Source organism: Sinocyclocheilus anshuiensis, unplaced genomic scaffold (assembly GCF_001515605.1).
Source record: "Sinocyclocheilus anshuiensis isolate Anshui unplaced genomic scaffold, SAMN03320099.WGS_v1.1 scaffold1247, whole genome shotgun sequence".
In the NCBI taxonomy this organism is placed as follows: domain Eukaryota; kingdom Metazoa; phylum Chordata; class Actinopteri; order Cypriniformes; family Cyprinidae; genus Sinocyclocheilus; species Sinocyclocheilus anshuiensis.
Window position 1 is genome coordinate 262204 of NW_015537981.1, and position 27655 is coordinate 289858.

Consider the following 27655-nt stretch of genomic DNA (forward strand, 5'->3'; position numbering starts at 1 on the left):
TGCTTTCATTTAATTAATTAGACACAATACACTTGTCTGCTTGAAAACTAGATAGGCTATTTTTCTTTTTTGCAAAGTTTTAAAATTTATCTAATTGGTACCGACTTTACTTACTTTACCTAGGCTACCTACTGTATATGGTTATACACATATTTATATTTTTTGCATTGTTTTGAAAAGATAAATGACTCAAAATACTGGAAGTTGAATAGGCCTACTTGATACTCTGCCCACACGTGACTACTGGTGGTTACCACGGTGAATACTAACAGTATTTTCAAGAGTTTATGAACACTCAGTTATCTTAGCTCATCGTGGAACGTCTTGTAAAATTGATTGTAAAGCATCTGAACCTGTTTTTCCAGTTATTGAAAAAGATCAAAGGAAAATGAAATCCAGATGCTACTGAATTACAAGACAGTAGGCTACACACGGGACATTTACACTCATCGGCGGACCAACTAACTAGTATAACCAGTTGCACTCAGATTCTGCACTATTTTTGATTGTAGGCTACTTTATATGATGCGCGTTTCTCCATTCTGATTTTAATGCATTTTATTTACAAAACCATATATTTTTATGATACATACAAACCCTGTTTTGCACCGGAATTTCTCCTCGATATATCAAATTTGATCGTATCTATATAGTCTATCTACAAGACCACGTCAGTATAAATAACATTCACAACTCTATTTGGATACATAGGGCCTATCGAATTGCGCAACAAGCAGTTAGCCTACATGAACGTGCACGTAGAAGTTTAAGCCCACTGTATCAATTTAGTGACAGAACTAAACTTTCCTGTCTTTAAATCATATCATTATATTTACATTGTACTGATCCACAGACAAACTAGTTCCAGATTTAATTGTGATTGACACACAAGCTCACCAATAACGAAACAGAAATGGTTTCACGCGTTCCGCCCACGACGCCACTATCAGCCAATGAGATTATCCTCACGCGCAAAGTTGGCAGGGCATGTGGTATCGGTCTGAAAGGTAACGGGTTGTCTTTAGCAAATGTTTTCCCTTGGGTCTATTAGAGCTGTCACATTTAAAGAGACCTTCTTTACTTTTACGCTATTAGTTATCATGTAGGAGAACCACAGGAGGAAACAGAGGAACATTCAGCAGAGTGAAATATAAATTTGACTTAACATCAGGTACGTTAAATGTTATTTTTGTCTCGCTAAACCTGTTAGCCTGTGACTAGAAAGTTGTTTGTGGAGCAGATGCTCCAACTCATTCTCGAGCTCTACTTTCTTCCACTGGGCGTGACACTTGTTTCGCTCGCATACTGAGGTATAGCCTAGTAGTATTTTGTGTTTTTCTTAAGTGGTCTTCTCTTCTTTGAAGATGGATTAAAGTCTGCCCAAAGGATTATCGTCTAGCCCGCGTAGTGAGAGTACTTTTTCATTAGTTTTCGCTGAAAATGAGCGCTTCGTCCCGAGAGACTTCGTAACCCATCGAGTTTCGCACACAGCGCAGGTGCATCGCCAGGTGAACACCTGCGCTTCTCGCTTTGGGGGAAAAAACTCATGAAGCAAAAGCTTGACGTGACAAACAATACCGCTTTAACCGTGTTGTGATTGTTTACCTCCTCGCCACAGCCCCGAAAGTCCGCTAAACATTTAAAGTCTGGTTTGAATAGCTCAATTTTCATTCAAATGAAGAACGAGTTTGTGTCAAACATGCCGTGAGCGATCAGGTTACTGTGTCAGGTAGGCTGTCAAACGTGTGTTTATGTTTAAAGGGGCTATTAAATGAAACAACAACCAACTTTTAAGTAAATTAAAGTGCTATATTTGATAGCCTAGCTCGTTTGGTAGCTCCGTGGTCATGTTATCCAGACGTCAGTCTCTTTAGAGATTTGAAACCGGTGACTCAGTGCAGAAGAATTGTATTGGCCTGGGTTGAACAGTGGCACAAACTCTACAATATTACTAATTCTCAGTCATTCAAATAATTGAACAATCGTCATTCAAATAATTGAACAAAAAAACAACAGTTCCGTGGGTGAAAAACCTACTCACCATAAGTAGCTTCCCCCTAATGACACACATGAGCTTTTTATTTTCATATGTTTTAATGATTCTGGCTGCAAATATGGAGGAATTTCCCAGAGAAATACCTAATAGCCCATTTATTAATATGAAATCCAATAAAGTAGTAATTTATATTTTATAGGTTTTAAGCAAAATCTTTCCAACTACCCCCTTGAACCCACTAAAGTATACTCAGCGGTGCACATATCCTGGTTGGGAATCTTTGGAATTAATTAAAAGTTTACTTTTCATTTGAACCGTTTGCGCATATTAGATCATAAAACCGAAATGTATTGTTCTTGCATCTCCCATATCACACTGGTATCTTGGTTATTGACCTATGCCTACTTTGTGCTGAGCCATAGACAAACATAATTTATTACATGTATATGAGATGTTAATCCTCTAGTGTGATTCACAGCTGAGAGTCATATCTTGCTTCAGTTTTTCCAAGCTGAAGTTTTTTCAGTTTTTCCAACACATCACATGCGGGTATTAGATAAGATTTCTTCGTATATTGTGTGGGTTTCTGGAAATACGATTTGTGTTTGGCAACACTGAAGCCTGTTTTAGTCATGCTGGTGAGATCCATTAGACACACAGAAGAAGAAATTCTTGTTTGTCTATGATTGAAACAAGAAGAGCGACTGAAGTTCAGGAAGGGAGGGGGGCAAGAAAGGAAAGAGAAGATTGAGAGGGAGTTTGGCAGGAGACAAAGAATGTAAAGGGGAGTCCAACACTAATGGAGGGATACCGAGAAAGCTTACGATAGGCTACATTTTCTCAGATGCTTTCTCACAGCAACTTGAGTGCTTAATTTGTAGAGTAATCTAGATGAACTCTATATCTCACCTCTGTCAGGTAAATCACCCCAGAGCGAATATCAGTGATTGGTTTATCCTTCTTAAATTAATGGAAACTATCAGAGATTCAGGTTGTGTTTCCCATCAGACTGCATGTCATACTTGTAATATACACCGCTGGTTGATTTCATAAGTGTTACTGAAGTATGCTGAGAGGTTGTTGTTGAAAACCTAAAGGACTCTGGGAATGCTAAGCATGCTTGTTCTCTACCTCCCATGTTAAGTGAATTCTGACCTGAAAAAAGTTGACTGAAGTCATATTTTATATTGATATGAAGTCTGATGCAATGCATGTCTGAGCAAAATTAAACACGCTCTGATGCACTGATTGTAGTCGCATTGATTTGGTTTGTAATAGTCAGCGGAGACAATACAAACTATACTGACTGCACAGACGTCTCCTGAATCCTACTGCCTCAGTTCCCTGCTAATTCTATTAATGTTCCACATCTGAGAGCTCGGCAGTCCCGATTCAATTTAAGATCGGAGAATTCAGTTTGATGGGAGAACAGGAGGTTGCAGACTCTGAGCTGTGGACAGGTGTCCCTGGAGGGTCTGGTCTGGTGTGAGGATATTTCGTTTTTTTTTAGAAACGTGGTTCATTAAGACTTGCTAATTGGACTGTTTGTTGTTGCATTATCTCCCTGAGCAGGTGCAATGAGACGTGGAAAGTACAGTATGTGTCTGTCCTAATGTGTAAGTGTATAATACTCTGTTATTTTGACACATTTCAATGAACAAGTAAGACGGTCAAGCATAGTCTAGATTTGAGTTATATCTAACTATATTTTTTGGATTGTGATAAATACTTGCGAATTAGTTGGAGACAGACACTTTTGGTTTGGTAAGTTATCATCACATTATTAGGGCTCAATAATGGTCTGTTCACATCAGGAAAGATAACTATAATTTTAGCATCTACACCAATGGGTGATATAGTTCTGTTTATTATAAGCCTGCACCGCAGTTATGTTGTCTACCACCTTAAATGCTCAAGCTGTTCAAAGTCAGGTGGATTCTGATTGGCTGTCAATGTTTTTATAGTTCATCAGCTGGAAGAAACATTTTCTGAATGTGATTCCATCGATATTGTTCCTGTGTGTGGACTATTCTCAGAAATTATAACGATTACTAAAACTTTATAATTAATGATACTATGTGTAGAGCACCACTGGTGCTATTACACAAAAAAGTTGTTGTGCGTATAAACTGTTTTATGTGGATAATTTGGAACACAAGTGAAGTGCAAAGCTTAAATAATAGGCAAGCAACCAAATGTTACATTGCAAATATGAAACCATTTGTATTCACCCTTCACCCTTAACTAGGGCTGCACGATAAATCGCATGCGATATTTAACGCGCATCTTGTCAGAAAGCCGGTCCTGTAATCAGCTGTAAATCTCCCTTAACCTTTCTGTCTATCTCTACTTCTGTCCATCAGAGTGAAAGTAGGACACAAGTCCTGTAGGCTTCTTTTTTTTTAATACAGAATCTGCTAATCTCCTGTTATTTAACACTGTTGTTAATTCAGTGGTGCAGATATGCTGTATATTAGCCTATGAATGGATAAAGAAAATAAAGGATTGTGGGGTAAATGTTCTTATTCGCATATTTATGAATTTATTATAATAAATTCAAAATTTGCAGCTGTACACAATCCATGAATGTATAATGAGACAAGCATTGTTTGTTTTATGACTGGTTCTCAGTTGCTAAACAACTCGCTGTGACCTTCTTGCACACCATTGTTTCACATTGTATACCATTTGTCATTGCTTTTCAGAGGTTTTTCTAACTCAGGAGTTAAATTTACTAGGAAATAGGAGAGAATGGATAGAATGAGATGTGATAGGTTCAGTGAGGATAATACTTTATTCATCTCTGGGGGGGGGGCATTGAGGCATTGCATTGCAGCAGACATAAAATATAGAATAGGGCAAAATAATTAAATAAATTAAAATACCAAAAATACAGTGAGAGGAAAGAAATGAGAAACATTGCTTCATTCAAAGTTATTAACTGGGGTTAAATCTAGTGTTAAAAGCATTTAAGATGGGCAGAAGTCATCATAAAATCATCATAAGAGAAAATGATATAGCAGATAACAGTGCTTTATTTTGAAGAGAGAAAAAGCAGTGGGTTGATTCATATTGTTTTGCCCTTAAAGCACAAATACTTGCTCCTAGAGTGGTTGAAATCAAGTGTGTTTGTTCGGGATAAGTAAACCCCTGCATACCACAGGCTATTGCCTATGAAGAGAACAGTGACATCTCTGATTTGGATCGGTGTATGTGAGCAGGAGAGAGCGAGTGTGATAGAGAAGCCAGTGTTCTCAGCATAGCTGCTCTTGTTTTCTGCCCCACTTCACTGTAATAATGGGAAGAGGGTCCTCATCCCACTCACGGGCTCCCTCCATTCAGCCCATCAGATAATGCAGTGCTGAGAGGCTAAATGGTGCCTCTGTTTGTCTGGCCACTGACACACTGACACAGAGGAAATGGATCGCCATAGACCGTGACTGAATTTTGGCTGTTTGTTTGACCAGATCACTGTTATTATAGAATAAATAATCTGACAGTCATCATGTGGAAAATCAAAAGTGAGGAGAGTTAAAGGGATAGTTCACCCAAAAATGAGAATTCTGTAATTAATTACTCACCCTCATGTTGTTCTGGACCCGTAAGACCTTTGTTCATCTTCAGAATGCAAATTAAGATATTTTTTGAAAAATGCTGTTTGTTATTTGTGTGAGTGAATCCGAGCTAAAAAAAAAAAAGCACAATTGATTTGATTACCAGATTTTATTCCTGATTTGAAATATGTAACTGGAATGTTACCTTGACCAACAGTTCAGGAGATTTTGGTCTTTGCCTCTTTGAGTAGATTGGAGCATAACTGGAAATAACTGCCTAGACCTGGCTTGCCTCAAAGGAACTTTGATCAAAGTGCCAGCATTACTGTTTGGTTCAAAATGCAATATCTTTAAATTATGGTGAAAAATGAAAGATACTATGAGATTTGTTGCCGTATTACAACTGGCTGCTGCACAAATTGTTTACAGCATTTGTCTAGGCCCTCAGGATAAATGTTCATCATATACAACATAACGATGCCCCCCTGCTATCAATAAAGAAGCACATCCAGCTTTATCGTTCTTTTATGATGTCCAAAGTCTGTTGTCTAGGACCAAAACTCCACCTGTCTGGAATTTAATCGTGGTCACTGTAAAAGTACATAAATACTGCTGCAGCTACAATAAACACAGATGAAGAATGATTCTGAGAGGTGAAAATGATCAGTGAAGTGCTGCTTCTGCTTTCTCACTACACCTGTATAGCCATCCACCTGTCTGTCCGTCTTTCTTCAGTCTTCTTTCAGTCATTGACATGGACACGTCAGCCATCTCAGACAGCTTTCTGGTGACAAAACACATAATGGGCCCATTCAATGTATTCACATTGCAGTACTAGTCATGAAGGCTCCTTTATATGTCACACAGTAAATATGTTTCTTAACACTGTCTTACTCATCTCAGGCTGAATGTTTGTTTTAACCAGACATTTGGTCACTTTAACAAAATCTGTAGGTTTATTGTGAACAGGAGTTGCTCAGTGCTCTTCCCATGATTCAGTCATGGGAGCGAACGTTCCCGTCTGGTTTATCATGCATTTTATTACACTGGATTCTTCATCACTTGTGTAATAGAAGCAGTACTGATTAGACTGAATGTGTTTGTAGTTGCAGAGCTGTTTTTTACTGAAGAGGACGACTAATGTGAGAGTGACAGACAGAAAGAGAAACGGTAAAGATGTACCAATATCTGAGAATGCACTTTGTTCCTCTGTCACACCCTTCATGCTTTAATCTGTTCCTTATTGAGATACTTTCATTCCATCACACCAGACACACCTTCATTTTTCTACTCCATTACATCACGAGTAATGCTGGAGCTTTCCTGGGTTTTGTTGATACATTTTCTTAATGAAAAGGTGATGTTTAGGATGGAAAGTCAGTGGAATCCGTGAAAAAAAAACGTGCGTGTGTGTGTGTTCAGGTTAATGAATAATGAAGGCCGTTGGGTCTTCTGTGCTAGGAGTCAGAGGTAAGGGGCAGCATGGAGTAGTGTGTGTAATTCAATCCTGCCTCGTTCGACTGTCTGCGTGTCTGTGTCTGTCTGTATCTCAATAGAGCACAACAGTAGGGTTCTGCTTGTAAAAATCCCATTCAAATTCTCCTTTAGAGAGTAACGTAGGCTAGACACATTTCAACACAGACCAGCATTGTCTACAAGAATGTTGAAGTCAATATGAAATCGAGCCCATTTACTTTATTAATAATGTGTGTTCCTGATCTTATCATGAAGGATTCATAAGTGTACATTATAACAAAGAAATAAATGTGTGTCTTTATAATCTTTTATTAATACGTAATAACTTGCTCCACCTCTAAAATGGCTGTTCCTGTTCGTGGCTTCATTCTGGAGTGTAACACCTGAATTTTAATCTGTCAGATTATGACAAATTATATTAAAAATGTTTAAAAAAACTTATTTTAGTTCAGTAAAAAGTCAGGGTGCTCAGGGTGTGCTAGCGATTAGATCAAGTCAGCAGTGGCTCATTCTTGAAGCAAAGTTTTGTCTGAATGATGACTAGATTCACTGGTTTGGATCGCTGCATTTAATCTGTGAAAGCACGTACAGAATGACTCTTTCGGTGTATGATAGAGTAAACAGTAATAGCAAATACAGTGGCAGCAGCGGCAGCCTCCCCCAGGTCCTAATGCCCGTTTGGTAAGTAGTTTTAATTCCGTAGGGGGCACTGTTGGCCTACTTCTAATTAAATTAAAAGTAAAATAGCCTGCACAAATAACATTTAGACTGTGTTTCTGATTAAAAAAGCAGTAATTGATGACAAAATAATGAGTATGTTTTGATTTAAAGGTCAGAAACTAGCCTATAGCTTACATGAAAAAAAAATCACAAACATGACACTTGTAAATTGAATAATTTTATATATACTGATTTATTCATTAAAGGGGTCATATGATGCTGCTAAAAAGAACATCATTTTGTGTATTTGGTGTAATGAAATGTGTTTATGCGGTTTAAAGTAAAAAAAACACATTATTTTCCACATACTGTACATTATTGTTTCTCCTCTATGCCCCGCCTTTTTGAAACGCGTCGATTTTTACAAAGCTCATTGGTCTAAAAAGCGAGGTGTGCTGTGATTGGCCAGCTATCCAGTGCGTTGTGATTGGCCGAATACCTCAAGCGTGAGACGGAAATGTTACGCCCCTCACCATACTGTTGATGCCGTGTCCGGCCGGAGCGACGAGACAAAAACATTAAAACCCATTACAAACGAGGCATTTGTTGCATCCAGTGGGGAATAAAAGTTACGCCTTCTTTCTTTGCGTGAACATTATAACGTTATGCAAATCTTCCTACAGAGTGACTAGGTATGTTGGGGCGTGTTAGAATGAGCCGTTTTAGGTAGGTGTGGCTGACTCTTAACTTTTATAAAGAGCTCTAAAATATTTTCAGAATTTTTACAACTCTTTTTGCTTTTATTTATAGTTATTTTCAAAGCTTCAATGTACTGTCAAAAAAACTTTATTATTGTTTATTTAATTCTAGCAAATAAGTTATAAAAACTAACCAAAATTAAAAATATTTTTCTTATAATTTCTGCACAGGAGAGACTTGGTGTTGTTTCCAAACAAAAGGAAATATATCGGTATCGGCCAAAACAAGTTGAAAAATATTGGCATATCGGATATTGGCAGAAATCCAATATTGTGCATCCCTAATTTAAGATCATGAAAAACTCAATAAATAAAAGCTTGTTTAATTGTCAAATAAGTCAAGTAGGACACTGCCCCCAAATCTGGCACAATATCTAACAATAACAAAAGGGAATTAACCATTGTGTCTTGTTGAAGTAAAGTGCTTTTTTGGAGAAGAGGAGAGCAGTGTCTGTAGAGGGGGAAGTGACTTCAGATCAGGTTGTGCAGTGGAGTGTAATCTGAAGGACATCATATTGCTTCTGTTAAGGCCAGTATGAAGGAAAGGACATTCAGAGCTGTGACAGAAAAAAAAAAACTTTTTAATTTCTTTGTGCTGTTGTGATTCACCTCTGAGCTGGTTGCTTTGGTTGAAGGGTTGGAGCTTTTTATTGAAGAATTTTCTGAAACTGAAGGAGAAAAAATAGTTCTGGAACCCATAAGGAGTATTTGATCTGTTTGAGGTCACTAGATGCTTTGAGCTGTTGAAAAAAAATATATATATTTTGACATATTCTTTGTTTGTCTCTCTTTATCTCCCCTCTAGGATGTCTGCTCCTGTCAAAGGTAGGAAGACCCCCGTGGACTATGGCGTACAGATTCGCTTTATAAATGACCTGCAGGACACCGGAGGGGGAGTGAGTGGGCAGCCTCGGAAAGAGCCGTCAAAAAAGCCTCCGAAAAAGCCACCGTCTCGCTATGGAGTGGCAGTGAGGGTGCAGGGCATTGGTGGGCAGCCCTATGTTGTACTGAAAGAGGGAGAAAAAGGAGATTCATATGGAGTACAGCTGAGAACCCAACCACCTGCTTACAGCAGCCTGCCTAGGTATGCTCCAAATAATTTTTTTAAAGAAAAATATATATATTTTTTGTAGTGCTCTTAAACAATTAATCACGATTAATCACATCCAAAATAAAAGTTTTTGTTTACATAATATATGTGTGTGTACTGTGTATATTTATTATGTATATATAAATACACACACATATAAACGTAGCATATTTTTCTTAAATATATACATGCATATTAAATATATTTATATATGATATAATTTACAGTCATGGCCAAAAATATCGGCACCCTTGGTAAATATGATCAAAGAAGGCTGTGAAAATTAATCTGCATTGTTATTTTTCTTATATTTAAAAAATTCACAAAAATCTAACCTTTCATTGGATAATAAGAATTTAAAATGGGGGGAAATATCATTATGAAATAAATGTTTTTCTCTAATACACATTGGCCACAATTAACGGCACCCTTTTATTCAATACTTTTTGAAACCTCCATTTGCCAGTTTAACAGCTCAAAATGTTCTCCTATAATGCCTGATGAGGTTAGAGAACACCTGACAAGAGATCAGAGATTTTGGATGCGATTAATCGCGATTAATCATTTGACAGCACTATTTTTTTTATTTTCTTAAAACCACCTTATCTAAATATCTGTGCTTTAAATAAATGTTAAAAATATTTCTTGCCTATATATGAGTATCTTTACTAAAATTCTTTTAGAATAATTTTCTTCATGAATTTAAGGCACTTAATAAATAGTATTATTATTAGGCAAATTAATTTAGTGCCTTAATGGGTTAATAGTAAAAAATATGTAATCATTTACTCACCTTCATGTCATTCCAAACCTATATGCATTTCTTTCTTCTACTGAAAACAAACAAAAAATATTTTGAAGAATGTTGGGAACCAAAATTGTTTAGTTAGCAACATTCTCCTTCTAGAAAATATCTTCTTTTGGGTTCCACAGAAGAAAGTAAGTCATATCATTTTAAAACTGGTGTCAAACAGGGGTGTCTTGTAAAGACATATGTAGGCAAAATACATTTTTTAGCATTTAAGCACAGTCATTTAGATCTAAAGTCTAGAAATTAGCGATTGGTTGCAAAAAAGTAACTAATTAATTACACATTTTTCTGTAATTAATTGTGATTTGATTGCATATTAATATAATATATTTATATTGTCATAATTTCACATTGAATTTCCAAATTAATGTAGAAATAATAAAAGTATCGTATATATTTTTAATGTGTTTAATGGCATCTTTTTACCAAGTAGCCTGTTATTAATGAACGCCAGTATCATTAATACCAATATTGCTACCGATGTCTCTATTAAATGCATTTTCCTCACTTTTTGCAATTAATTATAGCCAATTATAGCCATTCAACATTTACAGTATAACTGAAAGCCATTCATTTTAACATTTAAAAATAGTGAAAAATAGTGAACTTCAAATCTTCATAAACTATAAATTGTATATGCAAAAACTATAAATTGAGTATAGATTAATCTTTATTTAAGCTAGAAAAGAATGTTTAATCTGTATCTTTGATTTTTGGAATTCTCTAATTGTGTCTGTTTGTTTTTTAGGAGGAGAGAGGATGGGGTAATCCAGGGGCCGTATTTCTCGTCTGGAGAGAACACCCCCCTGCGTCGGGCTCAATCTCATGGCTCCCTGTTGGATAGAGAAGACGGCAGCGAAGACTTCACAGATCAACTCCGACGTCCGCTTGGAGATGGACGCTCTGGTAGCTACGGAAACCTGGATGGAGGTATTGGTATGGGAGCAGACAGGAAGCTGCCCAGAGAAAGGATGGAGAGAAATCAGTGGGGTGGATCCTACCAGACAGGGCTGAATGGCACTTTAGGAAGAGGGAGAGCTGGAGGCAGTCATTACACCTCATCAGAATCAGTCGAAATATCTCCATACAACCAGCACACTCACAGCCAATCAGCTCCCAACTCCATCCGTCAGATGCCTGCCCACAGACTGCACAGCTCTGCAGCACAGGCGGGTAACACTGGGACCAACACCAAGGGGCGCTATCCCATCCCAAATGCAGACAACAGACCCACCTCAACCTCACCGTTACCCGCTCCATCTCTCATCCTAAACACATACTCTTCACCGCAGTCTTCCTCACCTGCTTCTGCCTACAGCAGCCTGGGACGCGGCTCAAGTTCTGTCGCCAAGGTCACGGCTGTCTCTTCATCTGCTTCAGTTGATGGACATGTGAGTGATGGGTTAAATAAAGAGGTTTGCAGTATTAAAAGTATGCACTACTCTTAGTGTTTAACATTAATTTAGAAATGAATAGCAAGTACTGAACCTGTGGGGAACAAATAATTTCTCTTCTTTTTGACCTCCATACCATGTATTCTTTACAGTCTCTTAAATGCAGGTTTGTTTTCATAGAAATATTATCTAGGGCAGTTTTCTCAGTTTCTAGACAGTTTTGCATTCACATAAAATGTCCTTAGCTTTGCCTCATCTATCATGTGTTCACTGGCTTTGTTTAAATGCAACCAGATAAACATTAGAAGAAAGATTGATTGATTGAACACCACAATCTATCATCATCTAATCAATCTAGGTCTTATGAATGTTTATTTTTGTCTTTCGTCTTTCAAACTGGTCAGTGGAGTAAACTGAATATTTACTAAATATTTGCTAAAAAAGCTTTTCTGATAGACATGTCAGCTTTCTTTTGAGTTGTGTTATTAAGGCAAAAACTACCATCATGCTTGTGGTAGCTCCGGTAACGTTATGTTTTTGGTGACTTTCTCAGCTCTTGAATGCGGCAACTGGGCACTATGTGCTTAAGTTTTGTTCTGAATACCTGTAGTGTACATGTAAATGAACATGCGAATCAGATTGCAAAGTTGATAACTTTCAGAATCTGAAATCGGATTGGAATTATTTCAACTGATGAAAATTAGTGCATGCAAACATCCCTTCTGAGGCTTTGTTTTAAAATCTAGTGAACTGCTTTTTGCTTTACATACAGTAGGCCGCTGTCTTAAAAGGCAGCATCCTAAATTATGCTGAACATCATTACTGTCTTATTTAGACTGCGGTCTGATGAACATGTTGAGGCTCAACTCCCAGTTGATTCCAATAGATTTTGGTGTTAGCAAATCAACATTATGTTTCTCTAAGAATAAAACTACATAATAAACAAATGTTGTGTAAAATAGTATTTTTTAAATGAATTAAAACTTATTTTTAGGTAAATAAAAAACAAATTTAAATTATTAAATTATGTAATACATGTAAATATTTTCAAAATATATACAGTATGTGTTAGGGATGCACGATATATCGGCCACCATATCGGTATCGGCCGATAAATGCTCATTTTTTCTGTTATCGGTATCAGCCCGATAAGAAAATTTGGCCGATATCTTAAAGCCGATAAATAATGCATTATTTCCTTCAGAGACACTTCAGATGCGCACTGTTCGTTTGCAGCCTTTTGTGCAATTGTACGTTGTATTATTGTGTTTATTTGATGTATATCTGATTTATCTCGTATAGAATGCGTTTGGTTAAGTTAAAAGAGCGCTTCAGTTTACCGGTGATCATCTTTAGCTCAGCGCACGCAGCTCAAACAGCAGTGCACAACATTTATAACTATAATTGGGAATGTCGTGTATATAACATTCTAATGAGAACATTATTATAATAAAACGTTGTGAATTCTTTAGGTTTTAATCACGATTAATCATTTGACAGCACTAATTTAAATGCTTTTTCAATTTATTTCTTTTTGAAAGAAATATATTTTTAAGTGACACTTCTCAACTTATTCTCATTTACTTGGGATTGCATTCTTTTCTTTGTGAAGGATACATGCCAAAAAAAGGGATCTGCTCTTTGGAACACCCTTTGCATTTGTACCATTTTGAACCTTTGCATTTGCATGTGCACCTCTGATGCTTTAAAGGGATAGTTTACCCAAAAATGAAAATTCTGTCATTAATTACTTAACCCTCATGTCGTTCCAAACCCGTAAGACATTCGTTCATCTTCGGAACACAAATTAAGATATTTTTGATGAAATCCAAAAGCTTTCTGACCCTGCATAGAAACCAATGCAACTGACATGTTCAAGGCCCAGAAGGGTTATAAGGACATCGTTAAAATAGTCCATGTGACATCAGTTGTTCAATCTTAATTTGCAGCTTGTTTGCAAGCAGAGGAATGCATAAGCATGCACCGTGTTACTGTCATAAACGTGTGTCGAAGTCTGACACATAAGAGCAGAAATTGTTGAATAAAGTCATTATTTTTGTTTTCTTTCGCACAAAAACTATATTCGTAGCTGCATTAAATTACAGTTGAACCACTGATGTCACATGGACTATTTTAACAATGTCCTTACTACCTTTCTGGTCCTTGAACATGGTAGTTGCATTGCTGTCTAAATGCATCCCTTCAAAATGCTGTCAGAGTTTTGAAAGAGTGTAATTTGAGTATGTTACAGTAAAGCTATTCATCAACCTGATACTCTATTCTCTCTGGCATTGAATGTCATTTAGCTTGATTTAGCTTGTTGGTGTCAGCTGACAGAGTGTACACTTATGTTACTTCTCAGATGTATCAATTGTAGCCCACTCTTCAGACTGTTTAAGAAATGTTACTTTGTTGTTTTGAACATATTCTATATGGGTTGTGTTTGATGCTTAAAAAACTGTTATCTCCATTTAGGTAACTCCTGACCTTTTGATGGACCAGGGTCAAAGTTCAGGGTCAGAGTTCTCAACTGAAGATCAGATACAGCAGATAATCTACGATGTTCTACGTCAGGGGTAAACCATTGTTCTGATGCGTAACAGCAATATATACAGAGTAACAGTTAGTAACATTTTGTTTTTCCTAATTCTTCAGGAGTACAGAGGGAGATGCTGTCATTAAGCACAGAGTTCGAGTCATCTGTAATAAAATTCAAGGACTGAAGGTACAGTCTGTCACATTTCGAAGCATTGCTATTTCTTCATTTTAATTTTCGAACATAAAACAAATATCAACATCTGATCATGTAACAAAAAACGAAAGACTTCCACCAGAATGACACAACCAGTTCAGCTTTTCAGATGAACTGAAGCACAGTCGGTGACCTTACAAACAAAAAAGGCACAATGTTCTGTTCAGGCTTTGATATTCAATGATTAATATTATGAACGGTGTTTCAGGTGTACTAAATCAGAGACTGTTATTGTGTAATGTCCTGCCCTTCAGTTATAAGAGCCAGTAGGTGTTTTTAATAGAGATATTGCTTGTTTGTTTACTTTAAATGCACTTTTTAGTGTGCATTGAACTAAAGAATCAAAATATATGATAGAATTGCTTATTTCATTTGCTGTTACTTTCAAGCTGTTATTAAGGCATAATCTCGACAGACAGTTTAGAATATTGCCATCATTCCTCATTCAAGTACATAAAAGATGCACTTGTATTATCTGCTTAGAAAATTGCTGCCTGGGGTGTTACCAAGATAGCCACAGAGTGATCTGACTTTGACTAAACCCAGCTGCAAATAAATCTGCCATTTTTAAAAAGCTGTTATAAACAAGTATCCGCAGTGTGAGATGATTTACTCTAGTGATAAAATCACCCGGTCTAGCTGTGGAGGTAGGCTCAGTTGGCACTGTATTTAGTGCGCAGACAGGCATTGCTAAAATGGGCATTACATTTGATGGCTTTTTAGGTGTTGGCATCTCTTGCTAAGCTATAATGAATTGGCAGCGGATCCCACCTCACTTACGACAGCTGAGCCCATTTTAGAGTGAAAGGAGGAATGAATGTTTACCTCCACCACACAAAAGCTCATTAATTATACAATACAAAAAAGATCCAGCATAGATCAATCTAAAGTAATAAAATTATATAAAATTATAAATGCTAATAAGTGACCATCAGAAATTCAAAATGTAAACAGACACTGAAAAAAAAATCCTGTAATGCCTTATATGTGACCCTGGACCACAAAACCAGTCATAAGGGAAAATTTCTTGAAATAGAGATTTATGCATCATCTGAAAGCTGAATAAGCTTCCCATTGATGTATGGTTTGTTAGGATAGGGCGATGTTTGGCCGAGATACAACTATTTGAAAATCAGGAATCTAAGGTTGCAAAAAAATCTAAATATTGAGAAAATCGCCTTTAAAGTTGTCCAAATGAAGTCCTTAGCAATGCATATTACTAATCAAAAATTAAGTTTTAATATTTAAGGTAGGAACTTTACAAAATATCTGTATAAATCTCAATTTCGAGAAATTGACCCTTATGACTGGTTTTGTGGTCCAGGGTCACGTATTAGGTTTTTGACATTGATAATAATGATAAGAAATTATTTTTTGAGCACCAAATCAGCATGTTAAAATGATTTCTGAAGAAATATGTAAAACTGAAATCTGGAGAAATGACTGATGAAAACAGCTTTGCCGTCACAGGAATAAATTACATTTTAAAATATATTAAAATAGAAAACAGTTATTTTAAAATGTGATAGTATTTCACAATATTACAGTTTTAACTGTTTTTTAACCAAATAAATGCAGCTTTGGTGAGTATAAGAGACTTCTTTCAAAAACATTAAAAAAACTTACTAAAAACTTACCACAAATGCTTGAACAGTAGTGTGTATGTGTAGTATTATTCTAATCATTCTTTGTCTTCAATGCTGAGCTTTTGAGAATAATTTAAAACTCTCATATGTGCTTCCTTGTTTGCTTTATAGGCAAGGACTGTATTGTTTCTTTCTGAGAGCAATTACTTAGTATAGTGATCTTTAGACAGGATTAAATCCTCAAGCCTATTACTATATGTCTCAGCAGGGGTAGCAAACCACTAATTACTACTCTGTCTTCTAAATACTATCATAGAGGTGGACTTGGATTATAGTGTTTTGAGCTAATTGGAGCATAATCTGGTAATGCCTTGTTTACCTGAAAAGCTGTTTGACGCACATATATACAGCACAGCTCTTCTCATACATTTACCGCAATATGTTTTTATTTAGTACTGTCCTAATTAAGTTATAATTTGTATTGTATTGTTTGTTTTTGTTTTTTTTACATTTTATTTTAACTATCATTTAAAAGCAATCATTCAGCAATCAAAGTAATAATTGTAAGGTTATAATTTAGTACTGTCAATATAATTTACACAAACTTTCCTGTTAAAAAAAAAAAATTACATACTTCTGGTTCAAGCCCCAAGCGTGCCCTGCATATTTGAGTTCTTCCCCACAGTGACTATCACAAATGACTGCAAGTAGTTGATGCTTGGGGCAACAAATGATAAATGATAAAATGTTAAACACAAATACAACTAAATAAGATTATGACCTTTAATTTTTAAATATTCTTAAACTAACGAGAAAAGGGGTATGTACAGTATACTTAAGAGCATGAATGAATGAATGATGCATTTATATAGTGCTTTATTGTTGTACACCCAAAGCGCTTAACAATCATGTGCACTTGGATGATGAGACGGCAGCCACAGGACAACGGCGCCAGTGCGCTCACCACACACCAGCTACAGGTGGAGAGGAGAGAGAGTCATAGAGCCAATCAAGTGGTTGGGGATAATTAGGAGGCCATGATTGACAAAGGCCAGGGGGGCAATTTGGCCAGGACACCGGGGTTACACCCCTACTCTTTACGAGAAGTGCCATGGGATTTTTAATGACCACAGAGAGTCAAGACCTCGGTTTAACGTCTCATCCGAAAGATGGTGCTTTTTGACAGTATAGTGTCCCCGTCACTATACTGGGGCGTTATGACCCACGCAGACCACAGGGTGAGCACCCCCTGCTGGCCTCACTAACACCTCTTCCAACAGCAACCTAGTTTTCCCAGGTGGTCTCCCATCCAGGTACTAACCAGGCTCAACCCTGCTTAGCTTCAGTGGGCAACCAGTCTTGGGCTGCAGGGTGATATGGCTGTGGCCATAGATTGAGCATAGGTGTATAACCGTTGCCCCCCGGATTTCAGGTGAACAGATCTGATGACTCCTTGAAGGAGGAGCTTGAGAAATGTCTGGATGAAAATGTACAGCTGCAGGAACATCTGGGACGGAAGAATACAGAGTTGCACCAAACACATTCAGAGTAAGACCAACACAAATACCTTTGTCACTATTGTGTGTTTATCAACATGAACATTCACACATCCGTGGTATATGAATATAAATATATAAAATCTGCAAAATAATGTATAGTTAAACTAGGTTTTATCTGTTTGCTTATCTCTCTCTCAGGCTAACTCAGTTACGAATGGACAGAGAGAATGCAGAATCTCATGTTAGAGAGATGGAGGATCAGCTGGCAGGACTACAGGAGGAGCTGAGGAGAGAGACAGACAACAAAGCTCAGGCTGACACTATGCACATGGTGATCACACACATGCGCGCGTGCGCACACACACACACACACACACTCACACTCTCTAGACTGAGATTAAAAAGGACACAAATGCAACAAATAAAGGATTTGTAATGACAAATCAACACCTTAGTTGAAAGTGTTTTTAAACCTGTGAAAACCCTTACAATATTTAATTCACACTTACTGCACTGCACACATTAGGGTGCAGACAAAAACTGCAAATTACTAGTAGTAAAATGCTATTGCTGTGCTGGTATTGAGATTATTAAAAAAAATTATGATTTGTTTGTGTACAGGAGTTGATGGCAGTCAGAGGTGAGTTGGCCGAAGCTGCAGCGCTGTGTCAGAAGCAGGAGGATATTCTGAGGCAGAGAGAGAGGGAGCTGACTGCTCTAAAGGGGGCATTGAAAGATGAGGTCTCCACACATGACAAGGAGATAGAGGCTCTCAGAGAGCAGTACAGCCAAGACATGGAGAGACTACGAGCAAGCATGGAGCAGGTTTCACAGGTACACGCCCAATGTTGGACAGTAAATTAAATGGGACCCAAGACAGAACCCTGTTGAACACCTGTTATCATGCAATTTAGAAAGAAGTGTTTAATCTCGCAGCACTTTGCGTAGGAATTATGTTGCACATATGCACAACATGATTATCTCTCTGTGCCTCAGTCTCAGGCAAGTATTGAAGCCGAGCGTCACCGTGTAAACTCTACGGTAAGGTCTCTTCAGCAGCAATTGGAGGAGAGCAGAGATGAGGGACACCACTGGAGAGAGCAGTTTCAGTCCAGCAGAGAAGAGCTACGCAACACAAAACAAGAGTGAGTCACACTTACACAAGTTAGTTTAGGTATACAGTTTAATTATTTTTGCATTATGCTTAGTTCTGTCTTTTTTGTTGATGTGTATTTCTCTCCTTTTTCATGGTATGCATTTTGTTGAGGCAGTGGACAACGGGTTCAACCCAAAGCAGAGTGAGAGACTGTCTCAGATTAGCTGAGAGAAAATTGTAGATTTATCTGTAGACGTGTGATTGACCCTATTAGTATTTGTAAGTCTGACTTGTCTAAGATCCCACAACTATAATTTTAAACAAATGATTTGATGATTTAATAATAAATGATTGAATGTTTTGTGTGTGATTTTTCTTTTTTTTCTTTTTAGTGTAATAAATCACAATTTTAAAACACAAAATCCTTACTAAATTTAAAGGAACTAGTTTTATCATTACTAAACATTACAGAAAATCATGATACTTTCTGTATGACAACTCTAATTACCTCATCACTAGTTCATCATCACAAATACTCTGCATCATTAAGAAATAAAATCCTGCCGCTTGTTATTTTCTTTCAGAAAAGATGCTGCTAATCTTCAAACTTAAATGCACCAAACTAATTTTTCCATCTCTGAATGGCCTTTCTGTAACAGAGCAAGATGGTACCATTCATTGAGACAGAGTCCAATAAAAAAATGCACATAAGCAAGCAACGTTACTTTCACATTATGGATCTTGGATCTTGACACTAAATCAATAGTTTGACCACCCATATTAACATCTTCAGGAAATATTAGGAGTTCAATCGTATTACAATAAGTTTTCATTTAGGACATTTTAATAGCTGCTATTCACAGCAGACTGTGTGCATATTTGTTATTAAACACTTAGGGTTTAGCTGTTTTGTTTTGCATATGGTGTTTGTCTGTGTTTGTATTATGTGTGTATATATACGTGTGTGTGTTAGGTTACTCCAGGCTCGTATGGAGAAAGAGGAGTTTGAGGAGGAGCTGAAAGATCTGCAGGAGAAAATCAACACAATGAAACAGCAGATCCCTGATCCCAAACAGACCCAGACAGTCAACCAGGTATATACACGCTCTTTTGCTTATGAATGTTAAATTAATAAAAGTTTTCAAGACTTAAAATACTCATTGTATTTTTATAGGAACTTGAGCGTTGTCGTGCTGACCTACAGAAGGCCCAGGCAGATATGGATAAATTAAGAACAGATCTTGACAAGAAGACAATGGAAATTGTGTTATTAAAGAAGAGCAAACAGGAGCTTGAAGCAGAGCAGAAATATGAGATTGACAGATTGAGGGACCAGTCATGCAGAGATAAAGAAGAGCTAACTAAAGCTCACGAGAAGGCCAAACAGGTAACATACAGTATTACGGCATCAAAGCAGGTACCATCTGTTCGTTTTTTACTTACGATTTTTATTTACCTCCGGCAGCTAGCAGAACCTTCATTGGTGGAGGCCCTGCGCAAGGAGTTGAGTGACATGCAAGAAGAGGTGAGCCGACTGCGCAGTCAGCTGCTCTCAACTGAAGAAGAGCTGCAGGCGGAGAGAGACAAACTCAGCTCTGCTCAAACCCAAGTAAACAATCTGACACATGAGCGCAAGGAACTCGAGGAAACCAATGCGCGTATGAAGGAGAGAATCATACGCCTGGAGGTTAGGATGCAGATTAACATAATTATGTAATGATGCACCTTATTTTCCCTCTTATTAAACTACAATAAATGTGTGTGTAAGTGCATTGGTTTGAGAGTGTGGGGTGGTTAAGTGCTTTCAGTCAGCTGCATTTTAAAAAATGTGATGGTCTGGACTTTTGGGGGCTCAGGTGGAGGTTGGCAGCACATTACACCAGAGGGGAACAGAGAGGGTAAAGGTTTTGGAAAGTGACTTGTTGCCATCTTATGAAGGAAGAAAAAGATGGCTCTCAGTGAACTTAAAGGATTAGTTCACTTCCAGAAAAAATTTACTCACCCCCATGTCATCCAAGATGTTCATGTCTTTCTTTCTTCAGTTGAAAAGAAATGAAGGTTTTTGAGGAAAACATTCCTGTATTTTTCTCCATATAGTGGACTTCAATGGGACCCAATGGGTTGAAGGTCCAAAATGCAGTTTCAATGCAGCTTCAAAGGGCTCTACATGATCCCAGCCGAGGAATAAGGATCTTATGTAGTGAAATGATTCGTCATTTTCCTAAAAAAAAGTTTGGCCAATTTCGAGGTTGGAGGAGAAAATGAGATTTTCACGCTACCCTACCTTTTTGAACTGAAGTACTCAGGCAAAGAACTAACCATTTGTGACCTTTCCAACGTTATTATGTAATGCGTGAAGTCACGCATGTGCACTGCAGAGCTAGTGTAAAACGAGCATTTGTGGTTAAACAGTATGTAAATAATTTTTTTTTTTTTTTTTTAAATGACCAATAGTGTCACTAGATATGACCTTTATTCCTGAGGTGGGATCGTGTAGAGCCCTTTGAAGCTGCATTGAAACTGCAATTTGGACCTTCAACCCATTGGCTCCCATTGAAGTCCAGTATATGGAGAAAAATCCTGGAATGTTTTCTTCAAAAACCTTAATTTCTTTTCGACTGAAGAAAGAAAGACATGAACATCTTGGATGACATGGGGGTTAATAAATTATCAGGACATTTTTATTCTGGAGGTGAACTAATACTTTAATGTTTAAAAACTTAAAAAGTTATTGTATTATGATCCTTTCTTGCACTTTTGAGATCACTAGCTGATTTCATGCATTCAAAAACAGACAGTTATCTGTTTGTTCTCTCTTTTTCTCTGACGCATTATCTGTGTGTCTGTAGTCTCAGCTGCAGGAGCGCACGACTCAGAGTATTGAGGCTGAACAGGAGCAGCAGGAGGAGACCAGGAAACTGAGACAGCAGCTGGAGGAGTCCAGGCGTGAGAACTCCAGACTGGGTGTAGAGCGGGACGAGCTGGCTCGTAATCTTGAAGAGAAGGAGAAGGACAGAGATGCTGTCCGCAAGGAGTACACACAGCTCGAGGACCAGAAGAGGCAGCAGGAGAGAGCACTAGACAAACTCAATAAAGAGGTACGTGTTCATTGACACAAATTTGAATCCGCCATGCATCATTTTACTTTGTCTGTCCTTATCTCTCTTTTGCTTCCTCACACCCCTTTTCCTCTGTTTCTCCATGTCAGATGGAGCGCTTGTCTGCAGCATCCCGTGAGGAGGTGCGGCTCCTGCAGGCTCAGCTGGACGAACAGAAAGAGAAGTGGAGGAAAGAGCAGCAGGACTTACATAAAAATACCAAAGAGAAGCTCAGTGAGCTGGAGAGAGCACAGAGCACCATCCATTCCCTACAGGAAGAGGTGCAACGCTGGCCTCATAAAAATCCAAACATTTTTAATCCGTCTTCAATTTGTGGTCATTCAATTTTGCTTGTTTTTAGTTGGCCCGTCAAAAGAAAGAGCTGTTCTCAAGTTATGAGGATCGAGACAATGCTTTATTAGATAAAGAGATGCTCACCAACCGCCTCAAACATATGGAGAGTGAGATCGAGACACAGCGTACCACACAAAACGACCGCTCGCGAGAGATCCGCAGCTTGGAGGTGTGTTTCACCTTCACATCTGGTGTTTTAGTGAAATGGTGTAATGGAGATAGTGATGATGTGGTAACACTCTGTCTTCACTCTATGTCTCCACCTGCAGGACAAAATCAAGCACCTGGAGCTTGAGTTAGACGAGGAAAAGAACAATGCAGAGATGCTGACAGAAAGAATCACCAGGAGCCGAGATCAGGTACGCTGCCATTCAAAAGTTTGGGGTTGGTAAGATTTTTTAAATTCTTAATTAAAACATGTCACTTATTCCTGTGATGGCAAAGCTGAATTTTCAGCAGTCATTACTCCAGTCTTCAGCGTCATATGATCCTTCAATGATTATTCTAATATGCTGATTTAGTGCCCAAAAAACATTTCTTCTCATTATTAATATAAATGTTAAAAGCAGCCGTGCTGCTTGTTTTGTTTTTTGTTTGTTTTTTTAAATGTTTGACTATTTTCAAGTTTGTTTGTTTTTTCGTTTTTTTTTTGAGGAATACAATGTTCACAAGAATGGTATTTATTTGAAATCCTGTAAAAATGTATTTACTGTCACTTTTGATAAATTTAATGCTGGATAAAAATAGTCTTTAAAAAAATATCAGTCAATATTAATCAATATCAAAAAATATTAATCAATAAAACTCTTAGTTAATAGTTAAAATGTGTTCCCTTATCTAAAGTGTTACCAAAAAAATCTTACTTACCTCAAACTTCTGAAAAGTAGTGTATACACAGCTGTAATGCTGCCTTTGTTTACTAAATGCAATTAAATAAAATATTAATAAAAAAATAAGAATAAAGATACAGAAAGAAATATGAAAATATATATACCATAATATAGCTAGCTGGTATAGTAGCAAAGGGCTTAAATTATATATAATTCTATACATATTTATTAACTAATTTTTGGCGAGATGTTAAATGTTGACAAGAATGATCGTTTAGGGCTGTAATGGTAATATTTGAATATTGCCAATAATGTTATTCTATTTTTGTATTGTAGTGCCCATAATTCTAATAATCAAACTGTGGTGGTAATTCTAGATTGAACAGCTGCGTGCAGAGCTCATGCAAGAAAGATCCTCCAAACAAGACCTGGAGCTGGACAAAAATGCTCTGGAGAGACAGGTATGCCACATGACTATTGAACAGTATGACAGATCTATAGTCATACTGTATGCTGCATTCATCTTTACCTCAGTTTCTGTGATAACAAAAATGATAAAAGTGTTTCTTTTTTTAACTGTACAATGCTTTCATTCAAATTGGCCACAGGGTTTCATCTAATCTGCATCTCTTTCAGATAAAGGATTATAAATCTCGTGTAGCTGAGATGGAGGGCCAGTCACGTTCCTCTACTAGTGTGTCTCAGCTGGAGAGCAAAATCCAGGATGTCGAGGAACGGCTGCATGCAGAGGAGAGGTAAATAAAAAAAAAGAGGTCCTAATGAACTGCGAACTGCCACTACCATGAAGTGGCAGAAACAATTGCATTACCAACAAAGCACTACAGAATGCTTGAGAAAAGCACTCTTCTTTAATTGAAAGCACTTGATGCTGCTAGAAAATACACAGACTGTAGACAATGCAGGCCATAAAGCGGTTTGCAAAAACTACTGCTTCTACTTTAAAACTACTACTAATTTCGGATGCTTAATTTTTTTATAAAATAACACTGGGGGAAATGTCAGTAGATTTATTTGCCTGATTAGATTTTAATTTGCTCTGCCAATATTTTCACTGGCTTTACCAAAAAAGTTTAACATTTTATTGTAGCTATGTATTTGCATATGCGCCAGGATAAATAATTAAATTAAATGAAGAAACAAAAATTCACAGCATCACCTGAACAATAAGACAAAAATTCAGTACATGTCAAGTTTAGGAAGTCCTGAGGTTCAAGCATATAGTTGTGTGTTTTTACAGAGAGAAGAACTCTGTGCTGTCCTCTCAGAGGCGTTTGGAGAGGAAACTAAAGGAGCTGAACATCACCCTGGATGAGGAGAGACATCAGCACACAGAGCAGAGAGACCAGGTGAAGAATACACATGTCACAGTATATGTGCTCATATAGAGCAGTGAATCTCAACCTTTTGGTGTACCGGACCCCAGTCCAATTCAGAACCATCCTCAAGGACCCCCAGAACAAAATTGACTCATCTATGTATCCTTTGTGTCTTTGTGAGGACCAAATGCAGTCTAATGTATAATTCAAGTTAGGTGACTTGTCCAGTATTTGGCCATATCATCAGCTATATTGGATTTTTCTTTCATGGGAACATGTCATGTCAAAATATACAAAATGTATACAAAAATTCATACTTTATACGGACCCCCTGGCCTTATGTCAAGGACCACTAGGGGTCCATGGACCCCTGGTTGAGAAACACTGATATAGAGCATTGTGTGTGAAGATCTGCGTGTGAGAGACCCGTGAGAGTATGTGTGTTTAATGCATGTGTGCTTCTTCAGCTGACTCTGCGTGTGAAGGCTCTGAAGAGGCAGGTGGATGAAGGAGAGGCCGAGGCGGAGCGGCTGGAGGGATTGAGGAGGAAGGCCATCAGAGACATTGAGGAGATGCAGGAACAGAAGGAGGCACTGCAGTCCAAAGTCACGGCACTAGAGAATGAACTCAAGTATGTGTGTTTGACTGAGAGGAGAAAATGGTGGAGTATTTCCTTTTTTTTCATATAAATAAGCTTTTTGTTTATAAAGAGCAGTTATGGCTGGTTTGATGTTTTGGTGTGTTTTGTTCAGTGTGAAGTGGCCAAAAAACAAACCAAAACTGCAGGAGCTGAGTGAGGGAATAACTTGTGACATGTCAGTCATCCTTTACATTTGCGTCTAGAAGTTTATTTTATCCATCGAAAACATTGAGCCATTTCTTGAGGGTTCAGAAGATTATTTAATTATTTAGGCCAAACTTAAATTCAATTGCTATTTATTTTTAACTATAATAATCAACACTCAAATGAAAACAAATTGTATGCAAACATGTAAATTGCACATAATGCAGTTTTTAAATTAACTTCTAAATTATACAATTTCAATTTGTTGTTGAAACATAATCATTTACACAGTGGCTGCCATAACTTGTTTCATAAAAGATTTATTTAAACATACATTAAACGATTAAGACATCACCAACAGGTAAAGTATATAGTCTAATATTTCGCAGAATGCTCTTCACTAGACTAGTGGCTGCCATAACTTGTTTCATAAAAGATTTATTTAAACATACATTAAACGATTAAGACATCACCAACAGATAAAGTATATAGTCTAATATTTCGCAGAATGCTCTTCACTAGACTCCATTTCTCTAGCAAATAAGGAGCTATAAACACTGCTGACTTGCCTGAAGTAAATGAAATGCTACGTGACATTTTGTTTACAAGCTGTTTTAATGACGCCTTTAAACGGTTGAAACACTAATTGAGCGATTATGTGAGGTGCGAGATGTTCATTCATGTTTACTTCGCTTTAAAACTAGTAATAAAGAGGAAGGGATGATCGCGCCTCGTGCTGCCGTTAGAACTGAGGCGATTATACAGCTTTTATACATCTGTCATGTCACATCACAGAGCACCAAAACGGCAATTATTATCTGAATTTCCTGAAAAAAATGGAACGATTTGTTCAATACACATGTGTACCGAACCGAAAGACCCATACCGAAAATGTTCGATATGAATATGTGTACCGTTACACCCCTAACGTTTAATAATTACACAAGAATTTGTTAAATTTGTTAAAAGATTTTTTTCTTAGACACTACTGTTAAATAGTATTGTTTTTTCCCCTCAGGAGGAAGATCCAGCAGGCCAGACAGTCAGCTCTGGAGTCTTCAGTGCTCAGCTCTGATGATGATGATGATGATGGATTGTACGATCATTCCAGCATAACCTCCATCCTCACCGAGAGCAACCTACAGACCAGTTCCTGCTGAAGACCGAGAGAGGAATCTGGTATTCCTCTTCATTGAGGCTTCATTCATGGACACACAATAACTTCAGTGCTGCTCTAAAATTCCCACTCTTGGGCTATAACTGCTACGCCACAGCACCATAATTATAAATCAGATTGTACAATCTAAGGTTAAAGCATCTATAAAACAGGACGACAGCTTTTCACACACTTTGAGACACCTGACATTTTCACTGTCAGTGAGTCAAATAGATTTCAGACATGGCTTTATTTATCTAGACATCAGTTCCACTTTAGAGACTTTTATGAGAAAAGCCTTAATGATCCCTTTATTATAAAAAAATACCTTTTTAGAGGAGATCAGTTCAGAGTTGAAGTCGTTTAGAAACTGAATTTCACCTCAGCTCAAATTAGCAAAGACAATTTGAGACATTTTTTTAGTTTAAGTAATTAGGGGTTAATAAAAGAAATAAGAACTTTGAATAAAGTGAATTAACAGAGATGGAGGGAAAGAAACAGGATTTAATTTTGTTTTAAGGGTCCTGTGACCGATTATGAGCACTGACGATTTCATTAGGAGTGTGTTAAGAGAGACTGATGGGAGATGAAGGATATCAGGGTATTAGAAGAAGAAATGAACACAGCAGAGAACATTTCTCCAAAAATCCAGTTAGCAGAGAGAGAGAGAAGTCATCTGAATGGGGGAAGCATAGAATAAAAAGTATATGTAACTATAATGTAGCATAGCAATACAAAGAGAAATACAGGTAATAGTTCAAAACATGCATCTAAGGAGGAAAATCAAGTTTTAGTTTGAAGAAAGAGATTATATTTCAATCTCTGTTTAGACTCCAGCTCTTCATAACACACTTATTTCCTTATGTTCCTTATGAGTAAGTTCCAGGTACGAGTGAACCAGCACTACACAGATGCATCAGTGATGCTAAAATACAACATAATCACAATAAAGACATTTACATTTCAGCCATACTTACTTTACTACTATGTCCGTACAAATGCTGAACTTAAAGAATGAGATTCAAGTTCAGTGCTGATGTACCTGTAGCAAATGTAATTTAGCATTATAAAACAACAGAGCGTTTCTGAATCAACTGCACTGTGAAATTCTGTCTTTTCTGTTATGCAGTTATTGTATATTTTTGAGGTGAAAGCACAACTAGTGTTTCTGTTTCCACCAAAATTATTAATCGTTAACCGACAGGCTAAAAGACAAATCAGCGTTTGTTCATTCCTGATGGTAAAACAATGAAAATTATTAATTTTGTATATTTTGTTAGTTTACCAGCACATGATCTACTGTTTTTTACTTCAATGTATAATATTGAAGCAAATATTATATAAAGTAGCTGAAATAACTGATATTTTCTACCATAGTATCTGATTCATGTGAATGGTACACCATTACAATGCCTTGTAAATCT

At 37.2% G+C, this 27655-nt stretch overlaps 1 protein-coding gene across 2 annotated transcripts; it reads left to right on the forward strand.

Annotated features, from left to right (window-relative positions):
- The first annotated feature begins 1043 nt into the window (after nucleotides 1–1043).
- LOC107673736 (cingulin-like) lies at nucleotides 1044–27603 on the forward strand. Of its 2 annotated transcripts, XM_016467483.1 has the most exons (23): nucleotides 1044–1171; nucleotides 9250–9528; nucleotides 11094–11736; nucleotides 14215–14315; nucleotides 14395–14464; nucleotides 17510–17625; nucleotides 17775–17907; nucleotides 18198–18410; nucleotides 18573–18721; nucleotides 18848–18874; nucleotides 19646–19766; nucleotides 19847–20059; nucleotides 20138–20359; nucleotides 21522–21770; nucleotides 21881–22051; nucleotides 22132–22293; nucleotides 22394–22483; nucleotides 23332–23415; nucleotides 23591–23709; nucleotides 24213–24321; nucleotides 24759–24922; nucleotides 26094–26254; nucleotides 27106–27603. In XM_016467483.1, exons 2-22 carry the CDS (start codon nucleotides 9251–9253, stop codon nucleotides 26233–26235), a joined length of 3576 nt encoding a protein of 1191 aa, XP_016322969.1. In that variant the 5' UTR covers nucleotides 1044–1171; nucleotide 9250; the 3' UTR covers nucleotides 26236–26254; nucleotides 27106–27603. The 2 variants fall into 2 exon arrangements, with proteins under 2 accessions (XP_016322969.1, XP_016322978.1); XM_016467492.1 differs by lacking the exons at nucleotides 18848–18874; nucleotides 27106–27603 and having other exon boundaries at nucleotides 26094–26921.
- The last annotated feature ends 52 nt before the right edge of the window (nucleotides 27604–27655 follow it).

Excerpts from the sequence above, each read along its gene's own strand:
- LOC107673736 (XM_016467483.1), top strand. The coding sequence starts at position 9,251 with ATGTCTGCTCCTGTCAAAGGTAGGAAGACCCCCGTGGACTATGGCGTA. Across the intron at positions 20,060-20,137 it reads CTCACGAGAAGGCCAAACAG|CTAGCAGAACCTTCATTGGT; the intron begins GTAACATACAGT and ends TACCTCCGGCAG. Across the intron at positions 22,484-23,331 it reads TCACCAGGAGCCGAGATCAG|ATTGAACAGCTGCGTGCAGA; the intron begins GTACGCTGCCAT and ends TGGTAATTCTAG.